Below are 27,081 nucleotides of genomic sequence, written 5' to 3' on the forward strand. Positions count from 1 at the left end.
TGCCTACGTCTGATGACCTCGTGTTCTTACTTACCAAGGGCAAAAACAAAGTCATCGTGAGTTGAACGCATACATTGTTAATCACTGTGGGTTGACTCGTCAAGCAGTACCAAGTCTAAGAGAACAAGGACACATAAGCGAACAGCAGAAGAGCTCGCTCAAACCATGAGACGCAACGAGCAACCTGCGGCGCATGAATGTGCCCCCAATCACCAATCTCCATCATCTATTTCCATAGCACTACCGCAAGACGTACCCCAAGATGAGCTCGAGACCCGAAAGTTCTCCCCGGCAAGGTTGGTATCTTTTCCCTTTTCGACACTGGTCACTTCCCAATTACATTAGTGACATATACATATACATAGCTAACACAAAGTACGCACCTCAGACCCCAGCCAACCCAGGAGGCCCTTAAACACTTCGTCAAAGTCTACATAACCAAGATTCACCTTCAACCTCTACCGCTCTTCACTCTAGACAGGCTCGAGGAACAACTACTTGACGGCCCTCACTTTCTACTTTGGAGCTTCATAGCTCTCGGTCTCATGTTGTCTACCCATCCTTTCTATGACGGTCAAAGAACCGTTGCAAGGGACTTCTACACTCGAAAAGCGGAGGAGGCCGTGAACATCTTGTCTTATGAGGGAGATATATCGCCGGAAGTCACGCAGTCCCTTTGCCTCATCGCTTTAAAGTATCTAAACAGTAAGAAGCATATTTTCTACCGAAGTTCAAGAGCTCATCAGGATTCTAGATCAACAACTCGCACGAGCCTGGATGACTACCGGTACTGCTGCGCGACTTCAGGCCTTACAACTCCTTTCGATTGACAACACGCCTTCCTCAACAGATGACTCGGTATCTCGAGCTCACTGGAGTGTCTTCATGCTAGAACGCCTTTTTGTTCCTACAACACCAGATGCGTTTGGGCCCGGAGTTCCCGAATTTCCTATTAGTGCTCCAAAGCCCCTTGTACCTAAATCAACACCCAGACCAGAACGCGCACAGTTAGAAAAGACGCAACCCAGAACCATACTGAGCAGTGACCCCGGTATCATTGGCGTTCACATACGTCTTGTCTCGATCTGGGGAAAGCTTCGATTGTACTTGCACGGCCTACGGCGAGGTGTCACTGAAAAGCCTTGGTCACCAGACTCAATGCACACAAAACTTAACATCGAGATGATAGAGCATGAAGCTCTAATTGATTCAAGCTATTTCCTCTCCAAGGCTCTTCTGCCCAGCCGAACTAGAGCTGAAATATCTTCACATTGTGAATACTGGGATCCATTCATGGCTAGCCAAATAATCTGGCATGCCATCCACGCTGTGTTAAACCACCCGTTCGTCCACTTGTTCTTACTCAGATCCTCCAGGGATGTTCCCCCATCGTGTCTATTCCTTCAGCAAAGGATTGATATGGCGCTATTTCACACGGGATCCTTGTTTCGGATTCTTCAGTCGTTTATGGATCTGATGGATATAGTCGATCCGATGGTGGCCGACTTTGTAGCTGCTGCGGCGACAGTGTCGTGGTTCTTTCAGTTCTCAGCTGATCCAAAGATATCGCGACGGGCTCGTGAAGAGTTACATAGATGCGACGCGTTTCTCGGCCATGTCGCTAAAACTTGGCCTCATATTAACCAAAAAGTACGCTGCAAGATACCTGGCATTTGGATCTTAGATGAGTGCTCACGTATGGGTCTAGCTCGAGACATTGAGGAAACTGGAGGCATTGGCCAACGAAAACCGCCGACAGCACTCAGACGAAGGTACAAACATCAGATTCCAATCCGCATGGCTATGGTATCTGTTGAACCCCAAGATTCAGTCAACTCAGAGTGGCTGCTCACACTCAGATATAGGGACTGAGAAACATCCAGATTCTGAGATGTATCTTAAGAGCCACTTTGTTATGCCTTTGCACGACGATCAGGACTCTGGCCAGATAGAAGAGCCAATGGCACCTGGTCAAGATGGTTTGGATTCATTGTTCACTATGCCTGGGGATCTGGATTTGTTCAATATCGAGTTGCTGTCGCACGACTTTTTCGAAAACGGGCTATGGGATCAAAGTTACTGAGAGGAAATAGTTCATTTACGATCTGGGCCTACGGCCTGAGCTCACTGACACCGGGTGAATGCAGTCACGATATCGATATACTCCAGCAGCATTGAGACTAGGAATATTCTGTAAATGATAAGGGCATGAATGCTTTCAATCACGTTTCGAATAAGCTTAATGCTGGTGCATCCTCGGAATCATGGATTCTAGACGACGACACAATCCTTACTGACCTGACCGACCTTGGCATTGGTCTGATTCTGGGAGATCAGTTAAGCTTATTTCTTTCAACCTACTGAATACTTAAGACTTTGGCCATGAACTTCTACGTAATTGGGTGAGGGGAGGTCAGAAGGTCAGCAAAGGCCAGCCAATTACCAGCGCTTAGCTAACAACTGCTGCCTGAAGGACTTACCATGGGCTTACGGCCACTTGCTCTATCGTCTTTTGTTCATCTTGACTCTTCACTATGACTTTCTGGTAAAACAAGAGTCTTCCTTTTTATTCTCAGAGCTGTCTTACGTTGCTAAACCGACCAATCCTTCTCGCCCTTGAATGCAGATATGGCGACCAACGCTCAGCTTGTGCCCGAGGCAAGAACCATGCCGCCGATGCAAAAACCGAGGACCCTCAATGAGTTGGAGCATATTGTTCATCAGTACTTGTGGAAGCATACACAGTGTCGTCACATATTAGGTTGGCGGGCTATGGTATCTGTCCGCGGCCGCGTTCCATTAGTCATGAACCTGTATGTCGACGCTCCTCCTTTTTGTTTAACCTCACCTAGTAAGTATACTGACCACTACAGCATCACGAACCATTTACTTGCTATGGATGAAGGTGACCCTATGCAAGTTGCCGAGTGGAGCTGCAACTTTGAACTCGACACCTTCCATAAATCAGTTTCAAAGGTGCAGTTCCTTGTCTTTTACTCTCATGATTGTCGTGCTAATCCGAGACGTAGGAAGTATGGCGCGAAGAGATGCAACAGAAAATAGGCGAATTCTGCAGCCAACGAAAAGGCAACGAGCCGGGAAACGATGTACTCAGGGACAAATACGGCCTACCACATATATATTACCCCCCACGGCCAAAAAGACCAGAGGATGTCAAGTGGCTTTTGGCGCGTCGAAAGCGGGTCTACCGCTGCCAGGAAGTTGAGTGCGCGCTTTCACTCATCACGTACACTGAAAAAGGTCTACAACAACATATGAACAAGGAGCATACAAAGCCGAGAGAAGGTCCTGTTGAATCTGCTCAACAGAACCTCTCTTTGGCCGTCGGAGCAGAGCTTCATGGCGGGGAACTGACTACCGGAGCTGCTACAAATCTGGTGATGCCTTCTTCAAATGCGTCAGGCCCCTCAGTTCCATACACCGTCGCACAGAACGGCACCGATGTTGACATAGGGCATCGTTCTGGTCTCTCTACCAATCTGGTAAAACGGAAGCAGCCACAACAGATAACAAGTCGGGGCGTTCGCGACGGGCGAATCAGTCGTCCCTCAGCGATAAACAGACGCCCTCTGCGAGAGATACGTGCCAAATCATCCTCTAAAGAATTTGAAGGATAGATATTTGCTGAAGTGATTTCATGGAACAATTGGTGGCATGCTTCGGTCTTGATGATTCTTCGAGTATGGGGACTGGACCGTGACCATTAGACATCAAAGTCTTGATCGAGTAGCTATAGTTTGGATAGTAGTCTAGGGATGATATGCTTTATAAACTTGGATCGAAGCAAGAATACACTGTATCAGCCCAAACACAGCTGTCAGTCCCAACACAACTATCGCAACCCAAAAGTTATGCCACTGCACTCCATTCCGTCGATCATACCACCACTGAGAGAATGAATCTGGTGTCGAATGATCAAACTCTTCCTTTAGGATTAGTAGACGATCTCGCCAGAAGCAAAAGTTGGAGAGATATCTGCTCTCTCCACTGGGAGTCCCGCACCAAGCTAGTTGGGGATCTATCACACGTGTTGAGTGCGTGCAGAGCCTTTCTAACCAGACTCGTTTCTTTCGATTAGATCTTAGTGCTGCCCAGTGGTCGGATTGTGGGAATAGGATTGCCAAAGTTCTGAGGGTTTCTTCCGCCAGTCCTTGCGGGAGAACGGAGTTTTGGGAGTGTATGCTTCGCAAACATTAGATCATGCGTGAGCGTTGGCGGGATACTAACCTATGCCTCTGAGATTCAAGGAACGCAACATGATGAAAGATATATACTTGCGAGTTGTTGTTTGTTAGGCGTAAATGGTCCGCCAGGTTATCGGTGAACTCGATCTTGATCCCGGCAACATTCTCAAGACTCCAGGCAGATAAGTCTGGTGTCATTGCCATTCCACTACAGCCCTGTTGACTCGAGACGGGGAACAACTTTCCAGTCAAACTGTCTAGAGAAACCTCATCCCATAGTGGTAACGGCTCACGTCCGGTTTGATGCATGAACCCCGAAGCTTTCTCTAAACTTCCCACTTCAATCATCAAGGTAAGCCGAGTCACAAGATTCAAAGCATCTTTGCCAGCGTCCACGTCGCTATTGCCAGATAATTGACATATGTAAGATATGGCTTGGTCCCGCTGTTTATTCATTCGAATCTGGGCTACCACCTTTCCGAGTGATAATATGTCATGTGGGTAGATTGCCGACGAACTCAATTCACTGAATAGCTTCTGTTGTCTTTCGACGTATGCATCGTAGGCCCTAAAGTCGAGTTTTGACACTTTGTCACCATTTAGTAACTGAATGGAACTCGGTAACGCGCCGAGAAGCGTCGATGCCGAGGACATGGCAGATATAGCGATTGATAGGAAGGAATAATGCTTTGTTATTTCTCTGGTGAGCACAATCGACAGTTCTCTCGGCCAGGTTGTTGTTTTTAATCAAGGCCGCCACCAACAGCCAGTCCTGTCTGCCTTGCCGCACATCATGCATATGTGGCTCTGTAATTGGCCCCCAATGTATATACAAATCACAATGTGGCGTCCTCAGCGCTGCACAATTGGACGAGGTCTTGAAACTTCATGCAGCTTAATGATGCCTGACAGCTTTGGGTATCAATTGTCACTGAAATCGGGCGCAGTCCTGTCAGCAGAGACCAGCCATTCACCGTATTCTTTTTTTTTTTTTTTTTTTTTTTTTTTTTTTTTGTAAATTTCCGGGTGTTCTATTCCCTTCATTTTGCAAACTCGCTCTATTATTTCTATGCGAGGTTCAATTTACTCATATACTTTTTGATTCACGACTATCGCGCGGCTTTTGATGTCATGCTAGTTTTCGTCTAGGACGAACTCGGCTCTCCATGCTAAGTTATGGACTATTCCAGCATTCTGTCTAAGCCCAAGTCATTCTTTGGTAAACAAAAAGTCTGGATGGCTCGCGGCGAAGACCTTGCCCTTTTCAACACGCATCGGCCCAATATCCAGAACCTCCTGAGACATTCCTGTATTCCCGAGTCTAGTCATAATCTCTGGATCGGTCTTTATCGAGTTGGGACTACGGAGGACGAAGCAAAGACATTCGTTGTTGTTTCATGCACCGATCGCAGAATCCGAAAGCTTACTCGTGATATCCTAAGCAGCTGCCCTATCTTCCAGCCAGGTCAAGCCCTCGACCGATTCAAAGTCATCAGTAAAGCAACTCTTCCCGAGACAGCTTGCGAGCCTCGGCAGACTATGCAAGACGAACAGGACTCGGAAAATGAACCGGGATTGTGGAACGGAGACAAGGGCAAGAACATTGCTAGGGACGAATACAAGACTATTCGCATATCCCCATCCATCACATCAGATAGCTATCTGTGTCGCCAAGTACAAGCACGCCATGTATCTGGCAAAGGAGAGGTGCGATATCAAACAGCCACGGCAGGACCGCTGATCAACGTCGATGGCCGCACCTATCAGCTCACTGTGGCGCATGTTGTCAACTTTGAGACGAAAGATATTCACGATACCATTGAGAGCGCAACGGATGACTGGGATGACTGGGATGAAGAAAGCGATGATGATGTCAACAGTGGATGTTCCGTAGATGAAGATGTTGCCTCTTGGGATATCTCAGCGAGCCGCAACAGTACTTCAGACGCCTCTGATAATGGCATTTCCTCTTCTTTGTCAAGCGACTCAGCCTTTGAAGTTGCTACTCAACGAGAGGGAAGTGGTGCAGCCATCACAAAAGCAACTTTCGTCGATGAAGAACTCATAGGCGAGTCAGCTCACCCGCCTTCCTCGCCACATCCCCATCATTCAGAACTTCCAGTCCTCGAAGAATTTCTCATTGATCATGCCTCACCGTATTTGGGTTTTGCACCCGGATCAGAGAATTGTCAAATCTCCACAGAAATGGATTATCTTCTCATTCCTATAAACATAGATCTCCAGGCAGAGGTCTCTACGTACAAGAGCGCAGAGCTAATACAGATCTCTGAAGCCTTTGGTTTGCAAGGCAAAACAGAGCCTCAACCGGTTATCATTGCTACTGCATTACTCGGGTATGTGGAAGGCGTGGTGTTTCCATCATCATCACTGTTGCGACCTCCGGGCTCAAAGAACTTCCAAACATTATATTGCATCAATTCCTACAGTGCTATGTCAAAGGGAACTTCTGGGTCAGCCGTTTTCGACAGGAAAACTGGACTGCTTGCTGGATACATCGTGCTTGGATGTCCTGAAAAGAACATCTGGTACATGGTTCCTATCTTGGACGTGTTGAATGACCTTGAAGTGAGATTTCACCAGAAGGGGAAATGCCAAACACGACTCGATGTCGATGCAGCCACAAGCCTGAGCGATGAAAGAGTATTTCGGAATGAAATACCGCCCGACCTGCTTGGAACTACTCAGATATGCCAGGGCGGCTCTTCTATTCTCATGAAAGGAGATTATGATCAGTCAATGGTCTCAAAGCCATTAAAAATGACTAAATTGGAAACATTTGACAAGCCTACGACGAGCATTTCCAAAGGCTCTCAAAGAGAAAAGCCAACCTGTTTTGATCACTGGAAAAGTCTATTTGGTCACGATGCCAATGCACCAGAAAGAGGTGTCCTGCTCCTAGCTAAGTTCAGACGACTCAAGACAGCCTTCTTACAAGAAATGGCTCACATGCTACCGGACCCCGTCAAAGCCTTTGAAGAATCTGAAATTAAGCCCGAAGGGACTAAAGTAGGCAGTTACGACAGAAAAGATGGCCTCCAGCCTATGGTGTGGATGTTGGACATATTCGAACCTATCGACAAAGTGCGAGCACTCAATAAACGTGATCTATCTGAATTATTGAAACGAAAGGTATGAGGCATACGAGAAGACCTCTAAGCGCGCTACCGGCTTAGTTGCTTACTGACCTAACTCTACTAGAACCTGTCGCCCGGTAGTCCTGACAATACGACTGATACACCGAACTTCCTGTGACTACCCTGAAGAAGACTTGGACAGTATCAGTGCTGATTTGTGATACAGCTACATCAAGAACTCTGATCCCACAGCGATCATGGCGCTCCACCATACTCCGTCATGGCTTTCAATAGAAGGTTTTCAGAAAGTCTTCTCCAACTGTATCGCCACGCAACCACGCATAACAATAGATCTTAACCATGATGTGAGTCATCAAAAATCATCTCTTCATGGAAAGTTGGGCTCTAATATGACAGCGGCGTACCAGAGCTGGCTTGGAAGCCCTTCCTTCCGTATTGAAATCACCTTGCCCTTTCTCGTTATGGTAAATCACGATGAAGACGACAAGAGATCTATCGCTAGAAACGCTGCTTTCCGATTAACAGATAAGATCTATATGTATCCAGCTACATGGTCCATCACAGTAACTGGCGTAAGTGATCGATATTGGGCAGCAGCATGTCTGGTTGATGACTTCTTGGGAGAAGAACAACCAACAGCACACGATCCTTTCGAGGATGCTATCCTTGTGAGTGACGATTCGTGGGGCGATACAGCTGATATCAAGAGGCCTACATCGCCGAGAGCGTATACTCTCCAAGCATTGGCTGTGCAATTGGAGAAGGTTGCCGGATACAATTACCAGACTCAGTTACAGCTTGAAAAATATTGGAAGACCTTGGTAAGTGTTCTGAATTATCGGTAGGTAAGTGGCTAACTTTGTGTTCCAGGAGCAGAACAAAAACGCGGGAATCGATGAAATGAGAAACAAGCTATCCTGCATGATTCGCTTCATAGATGTTCTTAAATGCATCTCAAGTTTTAATTCTGAGCTTTTGGTAAGACTTGACACTTTCGCTTCTGAGGAATTGCATAATTCTCCAGATGATGGGCCGGATTACTCCCTGTGGCAAGGTGTCTATCAAGAGACTGGCACTCCTGAGTCATTACAGCGGATTCGGCAGAGTCTTGGGAAGCTTCGCGATACTCAAGGCCTCATGGCGAGTTTTGAAGTCAAGGTTCAGGTATGGGATATTCTATCACACACAACATAACGATACAGTCAGGGCTAAACAGATAATATAGAAACGTATATGGCGTGACTATGGACCACTTCGAGGTATGAATAAGTGGTGGAATACTAAGAATCTAATCGCAGTGATGGTAAGCATGACCTATTGCTAGATTAAATGTATAAGCTAAAGGTTTTAGGTTATTGGGGTGATTTCAATTCTATTAGCAATTCTCCAGCTATTGTTGGCGATAATGCAACTCATCAAGTCATCAGAGAGGCCTATTTCTTTATTAAATTAAGGAAATGATTTAAATGGCAAAGGTCACGATACTGCCGACACATTCAACAATGCCATGAATCAATCGTCTACTCTAACCAAGACCTCACAAGCTACAGCACTTGCAATTTTGGTAGCTACCATTGAGCCGAGTTAATCATGAAGTTCTCCTTAGCAACTGTCGTCTTTGAGCATCGCCGTTGCCAAAGACACGATTGACAACACAACGCTGCTGGGCGATTAACGCATGTTCATACATCGTGAGGGCCTTTGCTGCGATGGATACGCGAACCATGCCACATCACAGAAGGACATCCTAGGACTATCTTCACACAGTCTGTGTATATTGCTGTTGCCATCGAGGTCACTGGTACTGATGGTGCTGGTGCATGGTCTGGAAACCTCCGGTATTTGGGGCTAAAGTATCCTTGAAACTCATGACTCTGCGAATGAATCGGAGTAGGAGCGACCTCATTTCTGTTATTTAGCTGAAATGGCAATAATTATATGCTGCTTCCCAACCTGCTTCTTTACTTATATACCCTGTTTTGGACTTTAGACTTAAAATGCTTCAAGGGCATGTCATCGTGATAGGTCCTTGTAAATTATTAGCTTGATTTTATGTCCACTGTAGGCATACATACTTGATTTCATAGTCCTACAAGATATACGCATACGTATCTAAATCTTCAACAAACTCCAATAAAGGCTTTGAGTCCTGCGCCCCAATCCACATCGCCGCTCTATTAGCAACCCACAATGCCACCATAACCATATCCTTCTCCTCAATCCATATAGACTTTTTGTCTCCAGCTATGACTACATCTTGAGAAGTCAACTGCCAGGTGCTATACTCCAGCATAGAAGTCTTATCAGAGTACCATTTTAGTTGTCTTGTCTTGTATGTGTATTCTAACACGCCACCAACCAAACGGCCTTTAAGTTGGTTCAGCTCTCGACGTATGGAGGTGTGTTTGAAGAGGATTTCTTGCTCCCATGGAGCTATGTACCCAGTTATGCGGTAGAATAAATCGTCGGCCTTTTTCCTATTAGCAATTGTCTTGCAGATTGTCGTAGCACTCACTGGCTCGTAGACGATGTTGAAGTGGTCGAGCGTCTCAGTATCCAAGGCTCTTATCAACATATGGGTGTAGACCTCTTCAACAGACTCAGAATCTGGGTTCCCAGCCATTTTCTTATTAGTCACTAGCGTCTCATCATTCTTGTGCATGATCTTCTGGATCCGGTGCTCAGCCTCAACCTCTTCCAGGGCTGACTCAAGGTACTTCATCCTTGCTTGGGAGCGGGGATCGTTGCTTTCTCTGTTGTTGCATAAGCTCGCATATACCTTTAAGGTATTCTCTCGCAGTTGTTGATCCAAGATATAAATAACTCCCAGTGAGAGACGAAGAGGGCGGAGATCATATGTATCGAGGTAGTCGGTCAAAAACTTGTCGAAAGACAGCTGATCCGCTAATCTCTGGGCATAGAACTTTCCACTCTGTTTCCAATCAAAGATTCGAGAGTAAGATGCCAGCTCGAAGGCTTGTCCAAACTCAGAATCGCATATCTCGTTGATCTTCAGAATGCTCGTAGTCCGCCGCAGAATTGAGATCCAGAATTTATCCTTCCATATCAAAAAGCCCCAACTGTCCCAGTCGATAGTAAGGCCAAGTCTCAAGGTTTTCTCAAAATCGCGTCTTTGGAAAAGGCAGAAGGTTTCATGTGATGGGCTTGAGTAACGAACCCAGGGGCCATCGAGGCTAAGGCTGGCTTGTTGTGCTGGTAGCTCGCGCTCCCATTGGCGACTCCTTTCATCTGATTCATCTGCTGGACTCTGAGTCCCGTCATAAGAGTGATGGCTAGTTTTTTCCAACACTCGTTTTGCCTGGCTCGCGGCATCAAGTGGGAGGAATTGCAATATTTGTGGCTCCGGAATACCAAGGCACTGCATTGCAATACCAATTGAGATGGGAACATCATCCGACTCTTGGAGAGAGTATTCAGGCCAGGCCAAGATATCATCGATATTCCTACCAATTGATACAAGAGAAAGATCTGGGGCTTCTAAAGATATCACCATCTGTCGTCCCTCTGCTGTTCTACCACACGGTAAAAATCCATGAGCGAGCCAGAACAAAGTCTGCAGCGAGGAACTTTCCCTCCTCTCATCGACACCTGCTTCAAAGATCTCTTTCGCAATATGCGGCACAAACGAAACAGAAGTCAAATAACTCCAAGATCCTTTGTGTCGACCAAGCTGCTGCAGCTTGCCCGTTATACCGTATATTGTAGGTTGGGGAGTGGTTTCAAGGGTGATTGTGCCATAAGCACTTCGACGCACAGCCATCACTGTTCCATCAGAGTCTGGTTCACTGTCTGACCAGGATCTAGAGCTTGCTGAGTCTCGACTAGAAGAACCTCTCATTCTGCTCATTGCGTGAGTCTGTTTCTTGCGGACCCATTCGAAATGTGAATCAGATTCTCTTTGTTTGGCTTTTCTCGGTAAAGCGAAATGTCGAATCGATGCTCGTTCCCCATCAAAGTTCCTCCTGATTCCCTTTCGCTGCAGGATTCCTTTGTCAACACGGTCTCCATAACGGCCGAGAAGACCCAAGATCAAGATCCAATGCTTATTCACCACCAAAGCAGTTCGACTGTTGACAACTTCCAGTGTTCCGCCAGTCTTTGGTACGTCCAAGTCCACCAGTCCGTTGCTAATCCCGTCCCGCACTTCATAAGATTCAATAAGCTCAGACATCTTAGCCCAGCCCGTATTCCACGGCAAATAATCCCTCGTCTTGAACCCCCAGCGTCCCAAAGCTGCACTCAGAGGCGGTACAAGCGGGGCAGTATCCGGCTCATTGGTGATGTAACCCGGTGCAAGGTTGGGCACGCGAATCCTTCTAAACACGCGTAGTCCTCTCGTCAACCACCAGCCTCTAGAGATATATTTCTCCTGTTGATCTTGCACCGCATTCATGGCGCGGTTTTTATCACTCATCGACGCTTGCAGTGCAAGGTATGGACCGACTACACCGACTAACGCGATGATGGCCACGCCAGCGGCCACCCAGGTGCCGATGTTGCTGGCGAGATCAACTGGATTTGCTCCATCGTCACTGGAGGAAGAAGAAGACATGTTGAGGTGTTGAGGCACAGCGTGACACAAGCTTGTCTTTGGCGCAGAAAATCCAATTGGGTTGGATTATATCACGTGCACGAGTTGACCCTTGCATGCTTGTCTCCCATTCGCGTATCCTTCCCAAGGTAAGAAAATATGCACTATGATCGCCTCGCAAAGTAAAGACGACCTACGAGTATCTCCATTCAGCATATCCTCCATAGATCCATTACCTAAATGATAAAACCAAAGGGCTAAGCTCTATCATTCTGCAAACACTCGATTTCCTCATTCCTTCAAACAGCCACGACATGTCCGAGCGCCCATACGACATTCTCTCAGACGCTGAGAAATTAGCCGTCACAGCCCTCGAGGACGACGGCATCTCGCAGGCACTCAGGATCAAGTTCGAACTCACACTGTCAGAGAAGAGGCTCAATTACTTCTTCTTCGAGCCTGGTACTTGATCTGATGGAGATATGATGGAATGCGAAATTTCACAAATCAGAGTACCAGCAAATGGCAGAGTCAAGCTCTGCGTGTTTTCAGCATTGTTTTCTGCACCGGATGGATGCAATGTGTTAGCTATTAGATCTCCAGATACAGAAGTCCAAGACTAATTAATTACGATAGTCAAACTCATCGCTATAGTGAGAAGGATTGCTAAAATTAGGACTGACTAGCGTTCTGTCCAGTACAAGTTCTTATGATTTCTTGGAATGGGGAGTATTAAGGAAAGACGTCCTGCTCTCAAAACTATGTACTTAATATATCACCTTAAACCATTCTTCCAAGTGCGTAAATGGCTTTTGGCTAATGAATGAGAATCAGCCCCTTCCAGGGCAGTGAACCTTCTGATCCCTGTCATCAATCCAACAAGTTGATCCATCGCCAGCCCCGCTCTGCCTAGTGCACTAGTGACATTTTTGTTAGTAAATAGTAGCAGGCTAGGAATAGAGGTCCAATACCGAGCCAATCTGGCACCTCCTAGGTACAATATCAGTAGAGTTCATCAGCAGATAAAAAAGATAGAGAACATACAGATTAGATAGTGCGATCTTGCAACTAGTGCCATTACATTTCTTCCAAATAGTTAGTACCCGGTCTGGAATAAGGTTTAGCCGAGACACTAACCCCATAGTTGAACTGGCGGGCTTTAAGCTTAGTATCAGGTTCTGAGGCTGGAGACGCAATGGCAACTGAGGCTCCAGCAAGGAGACCAGTGAGGACGTGTAGAAGCTGCATCTTTGGTAGAGATCTTGGTTATAGTTATGGATGGGAATGAATTTCGAGAGCGGCTGCTCAATCTTGATCCAGATGGCAGCTTCGCAGCCTTTATATAGATATTGGTCAGTTGCAAAGTACAGAGCGACGGCTTGCTTCCCTTACAGTAAAGCACAATGAGATCGGCTAGCGGTGGGGCGTTTCCGGGAAGGAGCAGGGAGTCCATACTGTAAGGCATGGTACAATACAGTGACTCCGTGTAAGTAGGCGAAGATGTATTGACGTTATTACGGGGCTGCAACGGGATGTAATGTGAAGCTTGTCTCTAATTGGCACTCACATCATGAATCATCAACTCTACCTACCGGATTCATTATGGAACTGGGGTGCCCCTGTGGGCCTTTTGAAGCGAAAGCTGACGATCCGATTTGTTAATTAGAAATAATCTGAAAATTGAGTTTATGCCGCGATAGCTGAAAGACAGGAGTAGTTATGATCAACAGTATGGCTCTTTTTGGTACAAATATACGGTAGTACGGTTGCATTGACTTATGTAAACTATTCGTATCCAAATTGACATTCCTCAGCAGATTAACAGAAAAAGCATGATATTATAATATACTATAGTAGCTTATATAGCTTTTAAGTAATATCATAAGTAGAAAATATACAGGCTCTTGAGTCTCAGTGTAGGCCTATGGCTTAATTGCCCTAATAGTAGTGAGTCGAACATAGACGAGCTAAGAAGCGCTATAGCAAACAACGAGAAAAAAGGTGTTTGTACCGGAAGTCGGTATCCATGCCAAGCTGACCAACTCACTAATGCAGTGACGACCTGTTGACTTCTCCATTAGGTGAGTCAACGTCTGCTCCATCTGTGGCCGCTTGGTTGGCACAGACTTTGCGCTGTACAATCTCAAGGGGTTACAAATGTCCTATTCCGCGATTAAATAGATATATTTTGCTATAATAGAAGTAAAGAATATTATAATATTATTGATACTTAATATAGTTATAGATAGAGATAATACTAACGTAACTAGCAAGTAGATCAGAATAGATGGACTACTGATAATGACTAATGTAAGTACCTGTCAGGACATTTATAGCCCCTGTGGGCTGTACCTCGATTTTCATTCAAGGGCATTCAAAGTAGAGGTGAGGGAAAATGGGCCTCGATGATCTTGACTCAGTTCGTTGGCCTGCGCATATGACACCGAGAAAAAATCACTCACGCCCCTGGCCATAGTCACCTGAATCAATGGAGATGTTTCGGCGATTGCCTATTCCGTCGGAAGGCAGATATTTGCAGAATGACGGTCACTTCATCTGAAGGTATACGTTACTATAAGTTAGTGGGTATGACTATATATAATATTGGCAGTAAAATAATAATATAAGGGGCTATTGTGTTCCATTTACTATCTATATTAACGGAGAATACTGTAATTTTAGCTTTAAGACAGCAAGGGTTCTTCAATGAAAAGCGGCTCATATGGCTTTAGAGCTTTGGCAAGACGTTTGGCCATGGGTTTGTGGACACGACCAAGGAAGTCAACTGCAAAATCCAACCTAATTTATTTAACTGCCTGGACCCGGAAAACTATTTCCTTAAAGACCAATGGCGGGTCCTACCACGCTGTTTCTGCCGTACCATCCATCTTGGCTGCGAGGGACTTGGTCCTTGCGGGCTTGACTAATAGACGTAAGTAGTTGGCACCATGAGTAGAATCACTTACTTACGCTTAAGCCTTTGCATCATTTTGTCTGTCGCCACTAATTTAACTGTAGACACGGATCTTGTTTCTGATCTTGCTACCCAGTAGCTGGTATATTGGTACATTGTGCTTCCTTGCTTTTTCTGGTTAGCAAAACAAACACTCATCTGTTAACAGAACGAACATGAATTCTGATTCAAGAGATTAAATAACAGTCTAGAGCCTCCACGATCCTTTCAGGTCCCAGGGTGCAATGTCAATGCCAGACAAGGCGCTCATGAACACGGGGCCCCCACGATAGAACTCACCGCGCCAAGACAGTTGCCAGATGTTTTCAATGTCGCTGTTACGTTACTTATGAGTCAGTGTTAAAAATGAGCGTCATAAGTTACTCAGCGTCAAGTCCTATATACTTTTCAGGCAACCTTCGACCGCGTTGGTGTGGCCTTGAGAGAAGCTTTACCCCACCGGCATCGTCTGTGGCCTTGACGAACAGCCATCGAGGCGGGACGCGAAACTACTCCGTTGATGCAATCTTACCCATTATGCTTAAATACCTGCAATCTTCCCCGTGCCACTCACTCTTCGTTTTTGCAGTTCGCAAGTTCGAAATCCTCTCTTTTTTGCAAGATCTCTATCATGCCTGGCATCAAAAATATAAGTCCAATTATATACACGAATAAATCCACCACTCTTCCTACAGCCACGTCAAATCCGACTTTCCCCCCGGCAGCATCACCCTCAAAGGCCATCCCTTAACCTCGTGTATCTCTCCCACAATCTTATGCAGCCACGTCGTCGCCAGCACAGGAAACACATACTCAAACCTCTCCCTCATCGCAATCTCAACACCTGCATTCCACGCCTGTCGTGCAAGGTCCTCATTGCCCAGCGCAATATGCGCATGCGCCATGGATAAATGAACAATAGCGAGTGTCCAGCCATGTCGTGACTTGAATATCCCCAAACTGTCGATCATTTGACCCGTGAGCTGCCAGTGCTGTAGCGCCTCGGGAAACTTTTTGCCTTCGTGGTGGATGCGCGCTGAGAGGATTAGACGCCGCACACGAAGGACTTGATCGTTTAGATCATCGAGTTCGGGCGGTTCCACGCTGATGAGTTCTTGAAGAACGGTGGTAGCGTCGGATAAGCGGTTGAGGCCGATGTAACCTTCTGCTCTGGCCATGGATAATCTTCGGAACGGACGGCCTCTGCGTGCAGTCATGCCATCGAGTTCAACCTGGATAATCTCCAGGGCTTTCTCGTACTCGTGCAACTCGCAGTGAATCTCTGCTAGTCTTGTAACAATAAGTAACCGCGTATTCGGTCTTATCGGCATCGTCGAGTTGAGCCAGAGATGTTGTTCCAAAGACGCCCTCGTTGTCTTAAAGTCTCCGATTGAATGGAAGAACTTTGCCGCCACGCCTTGGAGTCTCCTCGTAACTTCAATCTCAAACGTCGAAAGCGGATGGATTCCCTCCCAATTATATATCGTTGATGCCACTCCGGGATCATACCGATGTATTTTGTTCTCGATATTCGATATGTGCAATCTACCCCGTAAGGCATTATCAGATCGTGTATTCCCTTCGTAATCCGCCGCCAAAAAGTCAACAATCAGCGCCTCCGACCGCTGAAAGTTCCCATCAATACGCGATATTATGCTATCGAAGAGTGTAACTGAAGCTTGGTAGTAAAATGACATGTTTTTGCGAAGGAGGGATTTTGCTCGTTCAACGGCTGCATAGCGAATTGCGAAGAGATCGCGCTCGCAGAAAAAAAGGAGAGCTTCGATGACGCATGCGCGAAGTGAAGAGGGCAGTCGTTTCTGGTTCGTCGCTTTGTCAAGGAGATTCCATATCGCCTTTTTGAGCGGCAGTGCCCTAGAGATGTTAGTCAACGATGTTGAGACGTCATAAGCTTCAAGTATTAACCAAGCTAGGGCTGGGAGGGATCGTACTGGGCGTACCAATTGACTTTGCCTTCGTAGCAAGGAGGACATGCAAAGCATAGTAACTTGAGCGCAGTCGTCGCCCAATCTTCCGTTGTTTGTGGTGTCAATCGATGAGAAAGGTCTTTTTGCGCATCGGACGATAAAGACCAGATAATCGTGCCATCCTCTAAAGCCTGTTGTGTAACTTCCGGCCGTTGACCCAATTCCGCAAGACGCTCATCACTCGACAACAGCCCGATTATTTCAGCATTGAACCCGAAATCGGAGGCTGTTATGCTCTGTATCTCTCCTTCATTGGTCCATCGTCTCATTGGAATCTTGGCGCATTTGAGCAAATCGAGTGGAATGTCATTTCCGCCAAGAGCATGCAGGAGAAGAAGACCCTGCTCGGCTGGTGATATGCAGTCTCCATACTCTAGCAGTAAATTCCGATGTGACAATGCAAGCGAGGGATCTAGCACGTGTTAGTTAGCGGGGACCTCGCGTGGATATAAGCATAAGCGTAAGGCACCGACCGTCAAGTTGAGCCGTGATGAGGCGCTGCACGAAAAGGTTCAAGTCCGGCGCGTCGGCCCCTAGGTTCTGGATGTGATCAAAGGCCTCGGCGTCATCCATGTTAAGGTAACGCTCATAACTAAACTCGTCAACACAGCCGATTGGTCCACTCCCAAAGAAGACTTACGTCGAGGCCGGTATTTCTAGCGGCAGCCAGAGGATCGACCCAATCCCTCCCAGGCGCCTGGCGATCTTGATATACTTACTACCCGCGTATCTCAACTCGGACAACGTACGTCCCTGTATAAGATTCGCAACATCATGCGACGCCCACGCATTATCATCCACCTTCGATCTCAGAAATATCGTAATACACGAGATCCGCCTTCGTAACTCCTGGTGTAACGCATCACCAGGCGCCACCCAAAACCCCTTGACGTCATCTTTAAACACGCTATGCAACCTCTCAATCTTGACGAGATCGATAGAGTGTAGAGATAAAATCTTTGCTGTACGCTGGTTGCTGGGGATGATCTGGTAGCGCACCTCCTTGGCGAGGGATTTATTCCTAGCGAGGATGCTGCGGATGGCCTCGAGGTGCTTGTTCAGGGATGAGGCGAGGCCGGCGGCCGTTTGCGGATCAAAGTTATCAATCAGTTGATTGATGCACCCGCATAAACAGGCCATTTTTTTAGTGTTTGTTATCAATCAGATCAGCTGCGATGATCTTTGGTGTTTTTTCACAGTGAGAAAGTGGGAGGATGAGAGGAGATGTTATGGGTCTTGGTGTCTCACTGTGATAAACCTTCTCGCTCCGATGTCAGGCGGTTTCGGGGGGTCTAGCTCCTTACGGCAGTGATATGCACCCATGTACCGAAGACACGGTAAAATTTAGGGGGGGCTTCTGAGCTACCGGGGAACGCGCGTTATCAGATCAAAAACTCGTGTGTTTTTAAAAAAGAGAATTGCTTTTGAAAGAGTCATGAGCGTGAGATTGTGGTGATAAAGTGGTAAACGTATTTCCGGGAATACGCCCGCTGTTATAAGCATCTACCTTTTTAGAATCGTTCTAGAAGAGTTTTTAACGTTCAATGGTTCTCGGACACTGCGAAGGGTCCAGACTCAGCTCGCGTGAGTGACACGCCAAGTGGGCCGCTAGCACTCCCTAGCTTGCGAACGTGAGAAAATAAAACCTTGTCTGGAAAATATAAACATTGGAGGATGCCCCACTGAGATTGATCTGATAAAGACCTGACAGCCGTTGCTGTTTTATCTGATAATCTTTTCCATCTCATCTCATCTCATCTCATCTTCTTTCATCATCAGAGCATCATGGAGTCCAAAGAGCTCAAGACAGAGACCATCTCTCCCGTGTCTGACCACTCAGACAGTGGGAGCGATGACCATGGCAAGAAGCCTGTGCCTTTGAGCATGAAGATCTTGTCTGTCGTCATCGTTAGCATGATTGGCTTTGGAGGGCATTGGAGTAGTGGCGTCACTGGTGCTCTGAAGAGTACCCTCAAAAAGGCACGTCTACCACCTCTCCCCGAAGAACTTGACTAACATAGACAGGAACTTCACATTACGAATACCCAGTATGCTGTTCTTGATACAAGTGAGAACTTTATCAAGACCGCTCTCATCCTCCTCAGTGGAATACTTACAGATCGATATGGCGGAGCTAGTATGTACACCCTCAACTCACCAAATACCCACTCCTACTGACAGTTATCTTCAGGCACCATGCTCTGGGGCAACGCCGTCTTCTCCATCGGCGCCATCCTCGTCGCAGCCGCAACCCAAGTGCGCTCCTACAAATTCATGATCGGCGGCATCGTCATCCAAGCCCTCGGCGACGTAGCGACCCAAGTCGCCCAATACAAGATCTTCTCCTCCTGGTTCCCGCCCTCCTCCGGCTTCGCATCCACACTCGCCTTCGAGCTAGGCATCGGCAAGATCGGCTCCTTCGTCGGAAAAGCCACCGCTAATGTCATCGCTGATAATCTCGGCAACTTCAGTTGGGCGTACTGGATGGCTGTGTTTATGAACTTGTTCACAAACGTCGCGACGCTGTTCTTTTGGTGGTTTACAAGGTGGTGTGAGAAGAGATATGCGGGCACGAGGGATCCGGCGACGGGGGAGAAGTTGACGGAGAATAACAAGAAGTTTGAGATTGGAAAGATGCTCACTCTGCCTTGGTCGTTCTGGCTGGTCTGCTTGTTCTCGCTCTTTCAAACGTCAACGGCAAATGTCTTTTCTACGAATAGCACTGAGCTGGCGGAGCAGCGCTTCAAGATCTCAGCTGTCAGGGCAGGCTGGTACTCTTCCATGTCTCAGTATCTCGGTTTCTTCTTCGTCCCGCTAGTCGGCATCTTTGTCGACATGCTCGGACAGCGTCTTACAATCATGCTCGTCTGTGGACTAGGCATGCTTCTGTCCATGTGTCTCGTGGCCTGGGGCCCTACAGTTTCCGGCACAGCAGCCAGCTTCGGCATCTTCGCAGTCGCCAGCTCCTTCGGCCCGACGGTCATCATCGACAGCATCCGCACAAGCATGTGGTACCAGGAAGTCTTTGGCTCAGGCTACGCCATCAAGATCGCCATCAACAACAGCATGACCATCATCGTGAGTCTCATCGCAGGCGTTCTGCAAGACCGCGATGAGAACAAATACGACAACGTCACTATTCTCTACGTTACACTAGCAGCTGGCTCTGTCGTCGTCGCATCTATCATGATTGCTTTGGGTTTCGCGACAGACGTTATCGGACAGCTTCAGTGGAGTCGAAAGAAGAGAGTTGCGAATGGGCACATTATCAACGAGAAGAAGCGGGAGTTTGAGAGCGAGGGACATGCAGAGAAGCACAAGAAGTTGGGTGTTATCAACTTTTGTGCCGTCATTGTGCTTATTCTTGGCGCGTGGGTGGCTTACTTCTGGGGCTTGGCTACCAAGAATACTTATTAGGGATGACGAAGAAGTCTGGGGAAGGGATCGTCTGAAAAGCTGGGGGATCGGTATGTTTTAGTATCTTAGAGAAATAATGTTGCATGAAGGATTTGACTGATCATCTGTGCTTGTGACTACAACAAACGAACGTGTTTGATGACGGATATCGTGTGATGTAATTGTATGCATGACTCTTCCAAATTGAGTAATTGAAGAACCAACAACGAAGAGACTGCCACACCCAAGGCTTTGTCGGGAAACTCGTTGCTTAAATAAATACTTCCACCATAAAATTACCCCATCTTCTGGTCTTGGAGACTCGGACTTTGTCTCCGTGTACAAGTGGATCTCCCCCGCCACTTGAACCATGCATCACAACAAGGTTACCCTATTCTAGAACAACATAAAATATCTTGGCCATTTGCGGCTCCGATTTTTTCCTTCTCTTTCATGTAGCCAAGAGTAAAGCCAAGAATAATTATGTATGTCTTTTACGATAACTGTAAATCTCCCCATCCGAGCACATTTTGTTTGACCCACGAGGAATGTCTTGTTTGTTATCTATCCACCAGTGGAGGTTCGAGGTTTCGCACGCTAAATTACGGATTGAATTGTGGGGAGAAGATCTCACGTGCTAAGCGCCTTGGAGAAATATGGGACAGCATAACACTGGATAGAATCCGCGTACTCAACCTAACGGATTGTTGTGATATGGCACGACCTATCGTTGATCCTCGGGTCTCATGAGTTCACCGAGACTTCACCTTGGCATTCCTTCGCCTATTGTACCTTCACCGAGATTTAAGCATCTCCGACTCAAAAATAACCTAATATTCCCCTCAGATTCCCCGAGTCATGTGGAGTTCTACCCCACGCGCTGTTACTCCAGCAAGGAATCTGATTCATGAGACTCCTCTCCAGGCTACAGCCAAGACCCCAATCCCAGGTCTCTAAAACCTTCTCCTAAGCATCCCGGATTATCCCCGTGGGCCGCCAAGACAAAAAGAGGCATTTCTGAACCCCTATTGCGAGGCGAGTTGGCGCGGAGACGGAACGACTGATAGTGGAGTGAGGGGATTTCGCTTACAGACAAACCCCCAGATGCAAGAGTCTTGGCTGTGTGAGAGTCGGCAGTTGAAGTGGTCGCCGACCAAGACCTGGGGAAGGGAGGGAAAATCACTCGCCAAGAGGAGCTGAGAAATGATCATGCCATCCTCAACTCAATACTTTGGGTGAACATCTTGGACACAGTCATTGTCTCTACAAGTCAGCGTGAGGAGTCGAGGCTGCGATATCTCCATCATGAATATTCCCGTCGCTTTTCAGCCTCCTTACGCGAGAAATACTCCAAATTTACCCTGTCCTCCGTCAACGGTAACATCACTCACCCCCACAGTATAACCGTTACCAACTTAGCTTTACTCTTGGCTTTTTCTCTTGGCCGTGAGAGTTTACACAAGCCAAGCCTCTTAGCACCTTCTATTACAAGAAAATGATACCCCCCCGTCATCGCTTCCCCGCAGTCTTGACGCAGCACCCTGTTTTTCCTTTTCAGTGGAGTTTGTCTTGTTCTGTGGAGTCTGAGTTTTGGATCAGGAAGTTTTGGGCTGGGTATAAAAACAGGGCGGTCTCAACAAACTTTCGGCGCTCGGTAGACAGAATTTTCTCTCTGTCCTCGTCCTCCTCGTCCTCGTCCTCCTTCTGTGCAATTTTGTTGAGGTGCTTTCATCATGTCTGACGAGAAACCAACCGTTGGTGGTGATGACCACAAAGAGACCGTGTCGAACCTCAACGACGCGCCCTCCATCGCACAGGAGAAAGTCACAGATGCATTCGCCGACATCAATCATGTTGCGCGTCTGGGCATGCCGAATGTAGCGGAGCTAGAGAAGAAGATTGTGAGAAAGCTGGACATGTGGATGCTGCCTCAGCTTTGGATCTTGTACATGTTCAATTACCTGAACAGAACAAACATTGCTCAGGCGCGTTTGAACACGTTTAATCAGGATCTTAACCTTGGAGAGGGAGATTATCAGGTATGTTTTGGGAGTGGTGAGGAGTGGTGCGTGGTGCTGACTTTATAGACTGCTGTGGCGGTTTTGACTGTTGGATACATGCTTGCTCAGTTGCCGTCTAATATGTTGATTACGCGCGTTCGACCTTCTATCTTTTTGCCTGTCGCTGCATTTATTTGGTCCGCTATCTCGGCCTTGACTGTGCTTTGCACCAGCGCTGGTGGCCTTTGGGGCGTCCAGTTCGTCCTTGGTATCGTCGAGGCTCCTCTGTTCCCTGGTGTATGTTCCCTCCCATCCCAACGCACCCAATAACCAACTGACATCTTCAAGGCCGTCTTCCTCATGTCCTGCTGGTACACCCGTCGAGAATTTGCCCTCCGTGTCGCCCTCCTATATTCCGGCCTCGTCCTCGCCCAAGCCTTCTCCGGCCTCATCGCCGCCGGCGTCTTTGCCGGTCTTGATGGCCCCATGGGTCTCGCTGGCTGGAAGTGGCTCTTCATTATTGAAGGTGCTGCCAGTGGTTTCTTCGCCATCACCGCCTTCTTCGTGTTGCCTAACTACCCTGACTCTCCTACCGGGGGTGCTACGCGATACATGACGGAGGATATGCGAAAGCTTGCTGCTGCGCGAATTCTCGACGATCGGGTCGAGTTCTCGGAGAAGTCGACTGTCATGCATGGACTCAAGCTTGCTGTCACTGATCTCAAGCTTTACATGTTCTTGTTCATGAACATCTTCATCACCTCGTCATATGGCTTCAACAACTTCTTCCCCACTATTGTCCGAGGTCTTGGTATGTTCAATCCTCTATTTATCACTTGAACCCTTCTAATATCAACAGGCTTTGGTGAGAACGTCACCTCCCTTCTCATGACTGCTCCTCCCTATGTCTTTGGTACTCTCTGCACTTTCTACGTATCATGGGACTCCGATCGCAGAAAGGATCGAGGCCTTCACATCATCATCCCCCTCTCATTCTCCGTCATCGGGTTCATCGTCACCGTCGCCACTGGCAACGCCGCTGTTCGATACGCCATGACCTTCTTGTATGCCGCTGGTTGTTTCTCTGCCAATACCTTGCAGTATACCTGGGCTGTCTCAACTCTTGGTCAGACCCCTGAGAAGCGTGCTGCTGGTGGTGCCATTGTCAACATCTTTGGCCATCTCGGCAATGTCATCTCACCCTACTTCTTCCCCGACAGAGATCAACCTCGATACACTATGGCTATGATCTTGCAGATCGTCTTTGCCAGTCTTGGCATCACACTTGCTTCTATCATCAAGTGGCACTTGACTAGAAAGAACAAGAAGCTCAAGGCTGAAGCTGACCGTCTCGGTGTTGAGTTCAACCCCTTCACTACTTGATCGACGCATAAGAGAAAGAACTAAGAGTGTTGTTGTCCGATGATGAGTTAGGAGATTCTATAGTGGATATGAACACGTACATGATATATGAATACGAAGATACTTCAGCTATGAGAGGCTGCAAACTCAAGACACCCGCTTCTTGCCAACCTTGCGCCGAATCGTGAATACTAAGAGGTGAATGATCCTAATGGTTATAGGTACAGCAGGCTGGCTAGTTTAGTTGCATGCACTGATCCGTCTATCGATCCTCATAAACATCTCCTCCCTCCATCCAAGAAACGCAATATGAGTTGCAGCTGGTCCAAGCACAGGTTGCGCAACCAACACTGCTAAAGAAGTCGCCAAGGCTTCCTTGTTAGTGATGTAGCCTAAGCGTCTCAGATCCAGCGTTCGGTAAACGTTGTTGGCAAGAACAGAAACAGCATTCAAGAACATGTCGCGCTGTAGGAATACATGGATCCTGTCTGATGGATCAGACGGAGACGCACCAGATACTAAGTATCTGATACTGCCGAAAACACCATAAGAGCTGAGATTCGGGCTTGATGCTGCGCAGTAAAGTGTATAGAGATGTACAAGAGCAGTAGCGGCGGTTCCGGCCACATATACAGACCTCAATAGTGAGGCAGTCTCGGCCTTTTGCTTTCTGCGGCCTGGATCCTCTTTCGAGGGTTTGGACCGAGGCGTGTCTTTGGCCCTCGGTCCGCGTAGAATTGTCGATAGACCGGCAGTAATGAGACCAACGTAAACGGGGAATGGCTGCCAAAAACCAGTAAACTTCTGCCAAGTTGCCTTGTTCTTAAAAGGCCAGAGCATCAGCGCAGTGGGTATGATGTATCCAATGGTGATACCGGGCACGAAAGACTCGACCACTTCCTTGTCAATCCAGCGGTCCGTCATTGGAGCGGTGTGGCCTCCGAAAACACCCTCGCACACTGAAATCAAGTGATATAGAGGTGCAATGCGTCCAACCGCCTTGACTTGGTAGATGGTGCTAAAGACCGACGAACTAAATGACACTTTGGTCAGTTCTTGCCTGTGAGTACTTGCTGTTGCTCCATGACTTACAAAGAAGTAAGGAGGCCCTTTGAACCAACTCGGTAGCTCTCCAAAGTCCAGTCAAGCGTAGTCGACAATAAAATCGGCGTGAAAGAAATCCACTGCAAGTTTGCCGCAACGTTCCCGGAAGCAAGAGGGACTCCAAAAACAGCCACCAAGTGTGCCAAGATCTTATCCAAGGTTACAAGCCCCGTGTAATGCTTCACCACAGGCTCGCCGCCAAAAGTAGTTGGAATCTCCAATGGTCCAAGAATCTGCAACGCGAGCCGGAACAACGCTGCCTGGCTTAGTACTCCTAGGCCTGTAGGAAGCCAGCTCCAAGAAAGAGGCTGAGACGGTAGCTCATCATTGAACGGGATTGTGTGTTGTCGTTGAGGTACGGGAATGCTATTTACCCGTGTTGCGCCAACGACTTTGCGAGCGATCAGTTGAAGTAGAGTTTGTGTGCTTGATAGATGAGCCAAGATCGGACCAATAGTTGCTAAGAGGGGTGTTTCCATAGCCTGCATTTTCTGCGTTTTGTGCGCATCATTGACGAGCCATTGCACCCTTTGGAAACGCTCTTCTTGGACGGCGGAAAAGGCGGCTTCGATTTGTGTATTGGTCCAGTCTGAACACTCGTCCAATGTTAAATGATTCACGAGAGATGCAGCAGTCTCAATGGCAGAGTTACCGCCTTGGCCAGTTAGAGGTTCGAACTAAAAGCTCGAAATTAGTGTGAGGAGAGATATTCGGAGAGGCTGAATACCTTGTGAGCAGCATCGCCGATGGTGATGATACGTTTGTAGTGCCACTTCTCGAATACATGCTCATGGAGCGGCGTCAAAGCAGAGCTAGTTCTGGCTTCGTACAACTGGCCAAAGGTGACATCGGGGGTGATCTGATCGGATGCATGCTCTGCCGCTAATCTTTCTTCATCAACCTTCGTATACCTCGGGATATCATTGCCGTACAAAGTAACAGGCAATTTGATAAACAGGAACCAGTAAAACTTCCCCCCAGGTCCAACTAAAACTAGGTACGAAAAGTTGTCGTTGTAGACGTAGTGACTGCCTTGCGTAAGCTCCCCAATAGGCCGTGAGATGCCAAAGATACACTTGTAATAGCACGGTACTCTTGACCACTCGTCAGAAGGAAAGTATCCTGGCGATGCTATGCGCCACATTTCCTTTCGGACGTTGCTGTAGATCCCATCGGCTCCGACGAGAATATCTCCTTTGACAACCTTGCCTTTGTCTGTCGTGACTTGAATGCCGTTATCTAGCTCGAAAACTGAAACTACCTTCTGACCAGGGTGTACTGAGGCTTTTGACTTGAGCTTGTTGTACAGAACCTGCATCAGCATCTGCCTGTCGATGAAGATAGTGGGATAACCGTGTCTGTTGCGTGTCAAATCGAAAAATTTCTTTTCGGGACTCATTCTGTGACTTACCTCTCGATCAAATGATCTTGGACATTGCTATGATGCCTGTTCACTGAACCATCGGGGTATCGTATGTAGGTATTGTTCAGTGGAATGTCAACTAATGACATAAGCTCATCGGCGCAATCAAGTTGATCAAGGATTCGAAGCCCGCTGGATTGAAGACCAATACTTGCCCCAACCTGAGGAGCGATCTCGTCGTAGGATTCCAACAAAACGTAGGGTATGCCGGCCTTCTCTAGCATATTAGCGAGGGAAAGGCCGGAAATACCTCCCCCCGCAATTATCACCGTCCGCTCAGACTTTTCCTGCATGCTGTAGGTTAAGCAAAAAATCGTGGTGATCAAGCTCGTTGGTGCAGACCTGCAGCCGCTTTCAGAGCTCTTATGTTATCGCCGCAGATTAAAGTGCTTTTACCACGGAAGTTACTGAATAGCCGAATTCCGGTCGTCGGCCTCTCGGGCTATCATGGTAAGCGAATGTCGAGCATAATAAGAGGCATTGCGTGGTCAATTCCACTGCCGAGACGACTGTAATGTCAGTGCGTTGCAGCGCAGATCATTTCTTCATCATGTCGAAGGTCGCAATCTAGCCTCGGTAGATCCACAGGCTATGACCATTCAGAGAGTAACATGAGGCCCATCTGCCGAGTGACGCGGATGGAGAACCCCATAACCTATGCAAGGACCCTGAAACGGTGATCGCAGCCAATGGTTTTCCTAGGCGAGACTCCGGTCCTGGAGCTGGAAGATTGTTATCCTGCGAACTCCATGGGAAGTTCATGGATAAGAAGGAGTTCAGTGGATATTATCATGTCTTTCCTACCCACAAGTCCCTTCATGAAACTAAGTCGTAGGCATACAACCTACCATTTGGTTTAGGATTGCTCCAAGTTAAGGCTATATGATAGCCTATTTTCTCGATGCTCCGACCCTTCACCTGTCGGGCTGTAATCGAATTAATTCACTCAATCAATTTTTTCTCTATAACAGCCGGCGAAAAA

The 27,081-nt window shown here is 47.4% G+C and overlaps 10 protein-coding genes across 11 annotated transcripts; 6 read left to right on the forward strand and 4 right to left on the reverse strand.

Annotated features, from left to right (window-relative positions):
* Window positions 1-165: 165 nt before the first annotated feature.
* On the forward strand, window positions 166-2,083 carry FVEG_15465 (hypothetical protein; the record flags this gene model as incomplete). The annotated part of the gene is made up of 4 exons (XM_018904591.1): window positions 166-296; window positions 389-705; window positions 755-1,650; window positions 1,709-2,083. The coding sequence occupies 4 exons, from the start codon at window positions 166-168 to the stop codon at window positions 2,081-2,083; spliced, it is 1,719 nt and encodes a 572-aa protein (XP_018748811.1).
* Window positions 2,084-2,805: 722 nt separating this feature from the next.
* Window positions 2,806-3,638, forward strand: FVEG_15466 (hypothetical protein; the record flags this gene model as incomplete). The annotated part of the gene is made up of 3 exons (XM_018904592.1): window positions 2,806-2,813; window positions 2,874-2,976; window positions 3,030-3,638. The coding sequence occupies 3 exons, from the start codon at window positions 2,806-2,808 to the stop codon at window positions 3,636-3,638; spliced, it is 720 nt and encodes a 239-aa protein (XP_018748812.1).
* A 1,743-nt stretch (window positions 3,639-5,381) lies between these two features.
* On the forward strand, window positions 5,382-8,515 carry FVEG_04381 (hypothetical protein; the record flags this gene model as incomplete). Its single annotated transcript, XM_018892169.1, has 4 exons — window positions 5,382-7,355; window positions 7,425-7,474; window positions 7,527-8,142; window positions 8,192-8,515. 4 exons carry the CDS (start codon window positions 5,382-5,384, stop codon window positions 8,513-8,515), a joined length of 2,964 nt encoding a protein of 987 aa, XP_018748813.1.
* An 895-nt stretch (window positions 8,516-9,410) lies between these two features.
* On the reverse strand, window positions 9,411-11,894 carry FVEG_04382 (hypothetical protein; the record flags this gene model as incomplete). Its single annotated transcript, XM_018892170.1, has 2 exons — window positions 9,411-9,791; window positions 9,837-11,894. 2 exons carry the CDS (start codon window positions 11,892-11,894, stop codon window positions 9,411-9,413), a joined length of 2,439 nt encoding a protein of 812 aa, XP_018748814.1.
* Window positions 11,895-12,187: 293 nt separating this feature from the next.
* FVEG_15467 (hypothetical protein) lies at window positions 12,188-12,343 on the forward strand (the record flags this gene model as incomplete). Its single annotated transcript, XM_018904593.1, has 1 exon — window positions 12,188-12,343. The coding sequence occupies one exon, from the start codon at window positions 12,188-12,190 to the stop codon at window positions 12,341-12,343; it is 156 nt and encodes a 51-aa protein (XP_018748815.1).
* Window positions 12,344-12,703: 360 nt separating this feature from the next.
* Window positions 12,704-13,121, reverse strand: FVEG_15468 (hypothetical protein; the record flags this gene model as incomplete). Its single annotated transcript, XM_018904594.1, has 4 exons — window positions 12,704-12,790; window positions 12,845-12,863; window positions 12,918-12,958; window positions 13,011-13,121. The coding sequence occupies 4 exons, from the start codon at window positions 13,119-13,121 to the stop codon at window positions 12,704-12,706; spliced, it is 258 nt and encodes an 85-aa protein (XP_018748816.1).
* A 2,235-nt stretch (window positions 13,122-15,356) lies between these two features.
* On the reverse strand, window positions 15,357-18,025 carry FVEG_04383 (hypothetical protein; the record flags this gene model as incomplete). Of its 2 annotated transcripts, none has more annotated exons than XM_018892172.1 (4): window positions 15,357-16,701; window positions 16,788-17,226; window positions 17,288-17,406; window positions 17,455-18,025. In XM_018892172.1, 4 exons carry the CDS (start codon window positions 17,952-17,954, stop codon window positions 15,516-15,518), a joined length of 2,244 nt encoding a protein of 747 aa, XP_018748818.1. In that variant the 3' UTR covers window positions 15,357-15,515. The 2 variants fall into 2 exon arrangements, with proteins under 2 accessions (XP_018748818.1, XP_018748817.1); XM_018892171.1 differs by having other exon boundaries at window positions 15,416-16,701; window positions 16,779-17,226; window positions 17,455-17,954.
* Window positions 18,026-18,523: 498 nt separating this feature from the next.
* Window positions 18,524-20,340, forward strand: FVEG_04384 (hypothetical protein). The gene is made up of 3 exons (XM_018892173.1): window positions 18,524-18,794; window positions 18,840-18,951; window positions 19,006-20,340. The coding sequence occupies exons 1-3, from the start codon at window positions 18,600-18,602 to the stop codon at window positions 20,229-20,231; spliced, it is 1,533 nt and encodes a 510-aa protein (XP_018748819.1). The 5' UTR covers window positions 18,524-18,599; the 3' UTR covers window positions 20,232-20,340.
* Window positions 20,341-21,943: 1,603 nt separating this feature from the next.
* Window positions 21,944-23,715, forward strand: FVEG_04385 (hypothetical protein; the record flags this gene model as incomplete). The annotated part of the gene is made up of 4 exons (XM_018892174.1): window positions 21,944-22,249; window positions 22,298-22,507; window positions 22,559-23,021; window positions 23,070-23,715. The coding sequence occupies 4 exons, from the start codon at window positions 21,944-21,946 to the stop codon at window positions 23,591-23,593; spliced, it is 1,503 nt and encodes a 500-aa protein (XP_018748820.1). The 3' UTR covers window positions 23,594-23,715.
* Window positions 23,716-23,812: 97 nt separating this feature from the next.
* Window positions 23,813-26,392, reverse strand: FVEG_15469 (hypothetical protein; the record flags this gene model as incomplete). Its single annotated transcript, XM_018904595.1, has 4 exons — window positions 23,813-24,605; window positions 24,665-25,353; window positions 25,404-26,034; window positions 26,088-26,392. 4 exons carry the CDS (start codon window positions 26,390-26,392, stop codon window positions 23,813-23,815), a joined length of 2,418 nt encoding a protein of 805 aa, XP_018748821.1.
* Window positions 26,393-27,081: the final 689 nt, after the last annotated feature.

The sequence above is a fragment of the Fusarium verticillioides genome, chromosome 4 (genome assembly GCF_000149555.1).
Source record: "Fusarium verticillioides 7600 chromosome 4, whole genome shotgun sequence".
Classification (NCBI taxonomy): Eukaryota; Fungi; Ascomycota; class Sordariomycetes; order Hypocreales; family Nectriaceae; genus Fusarium; species Fusarium verticillioides.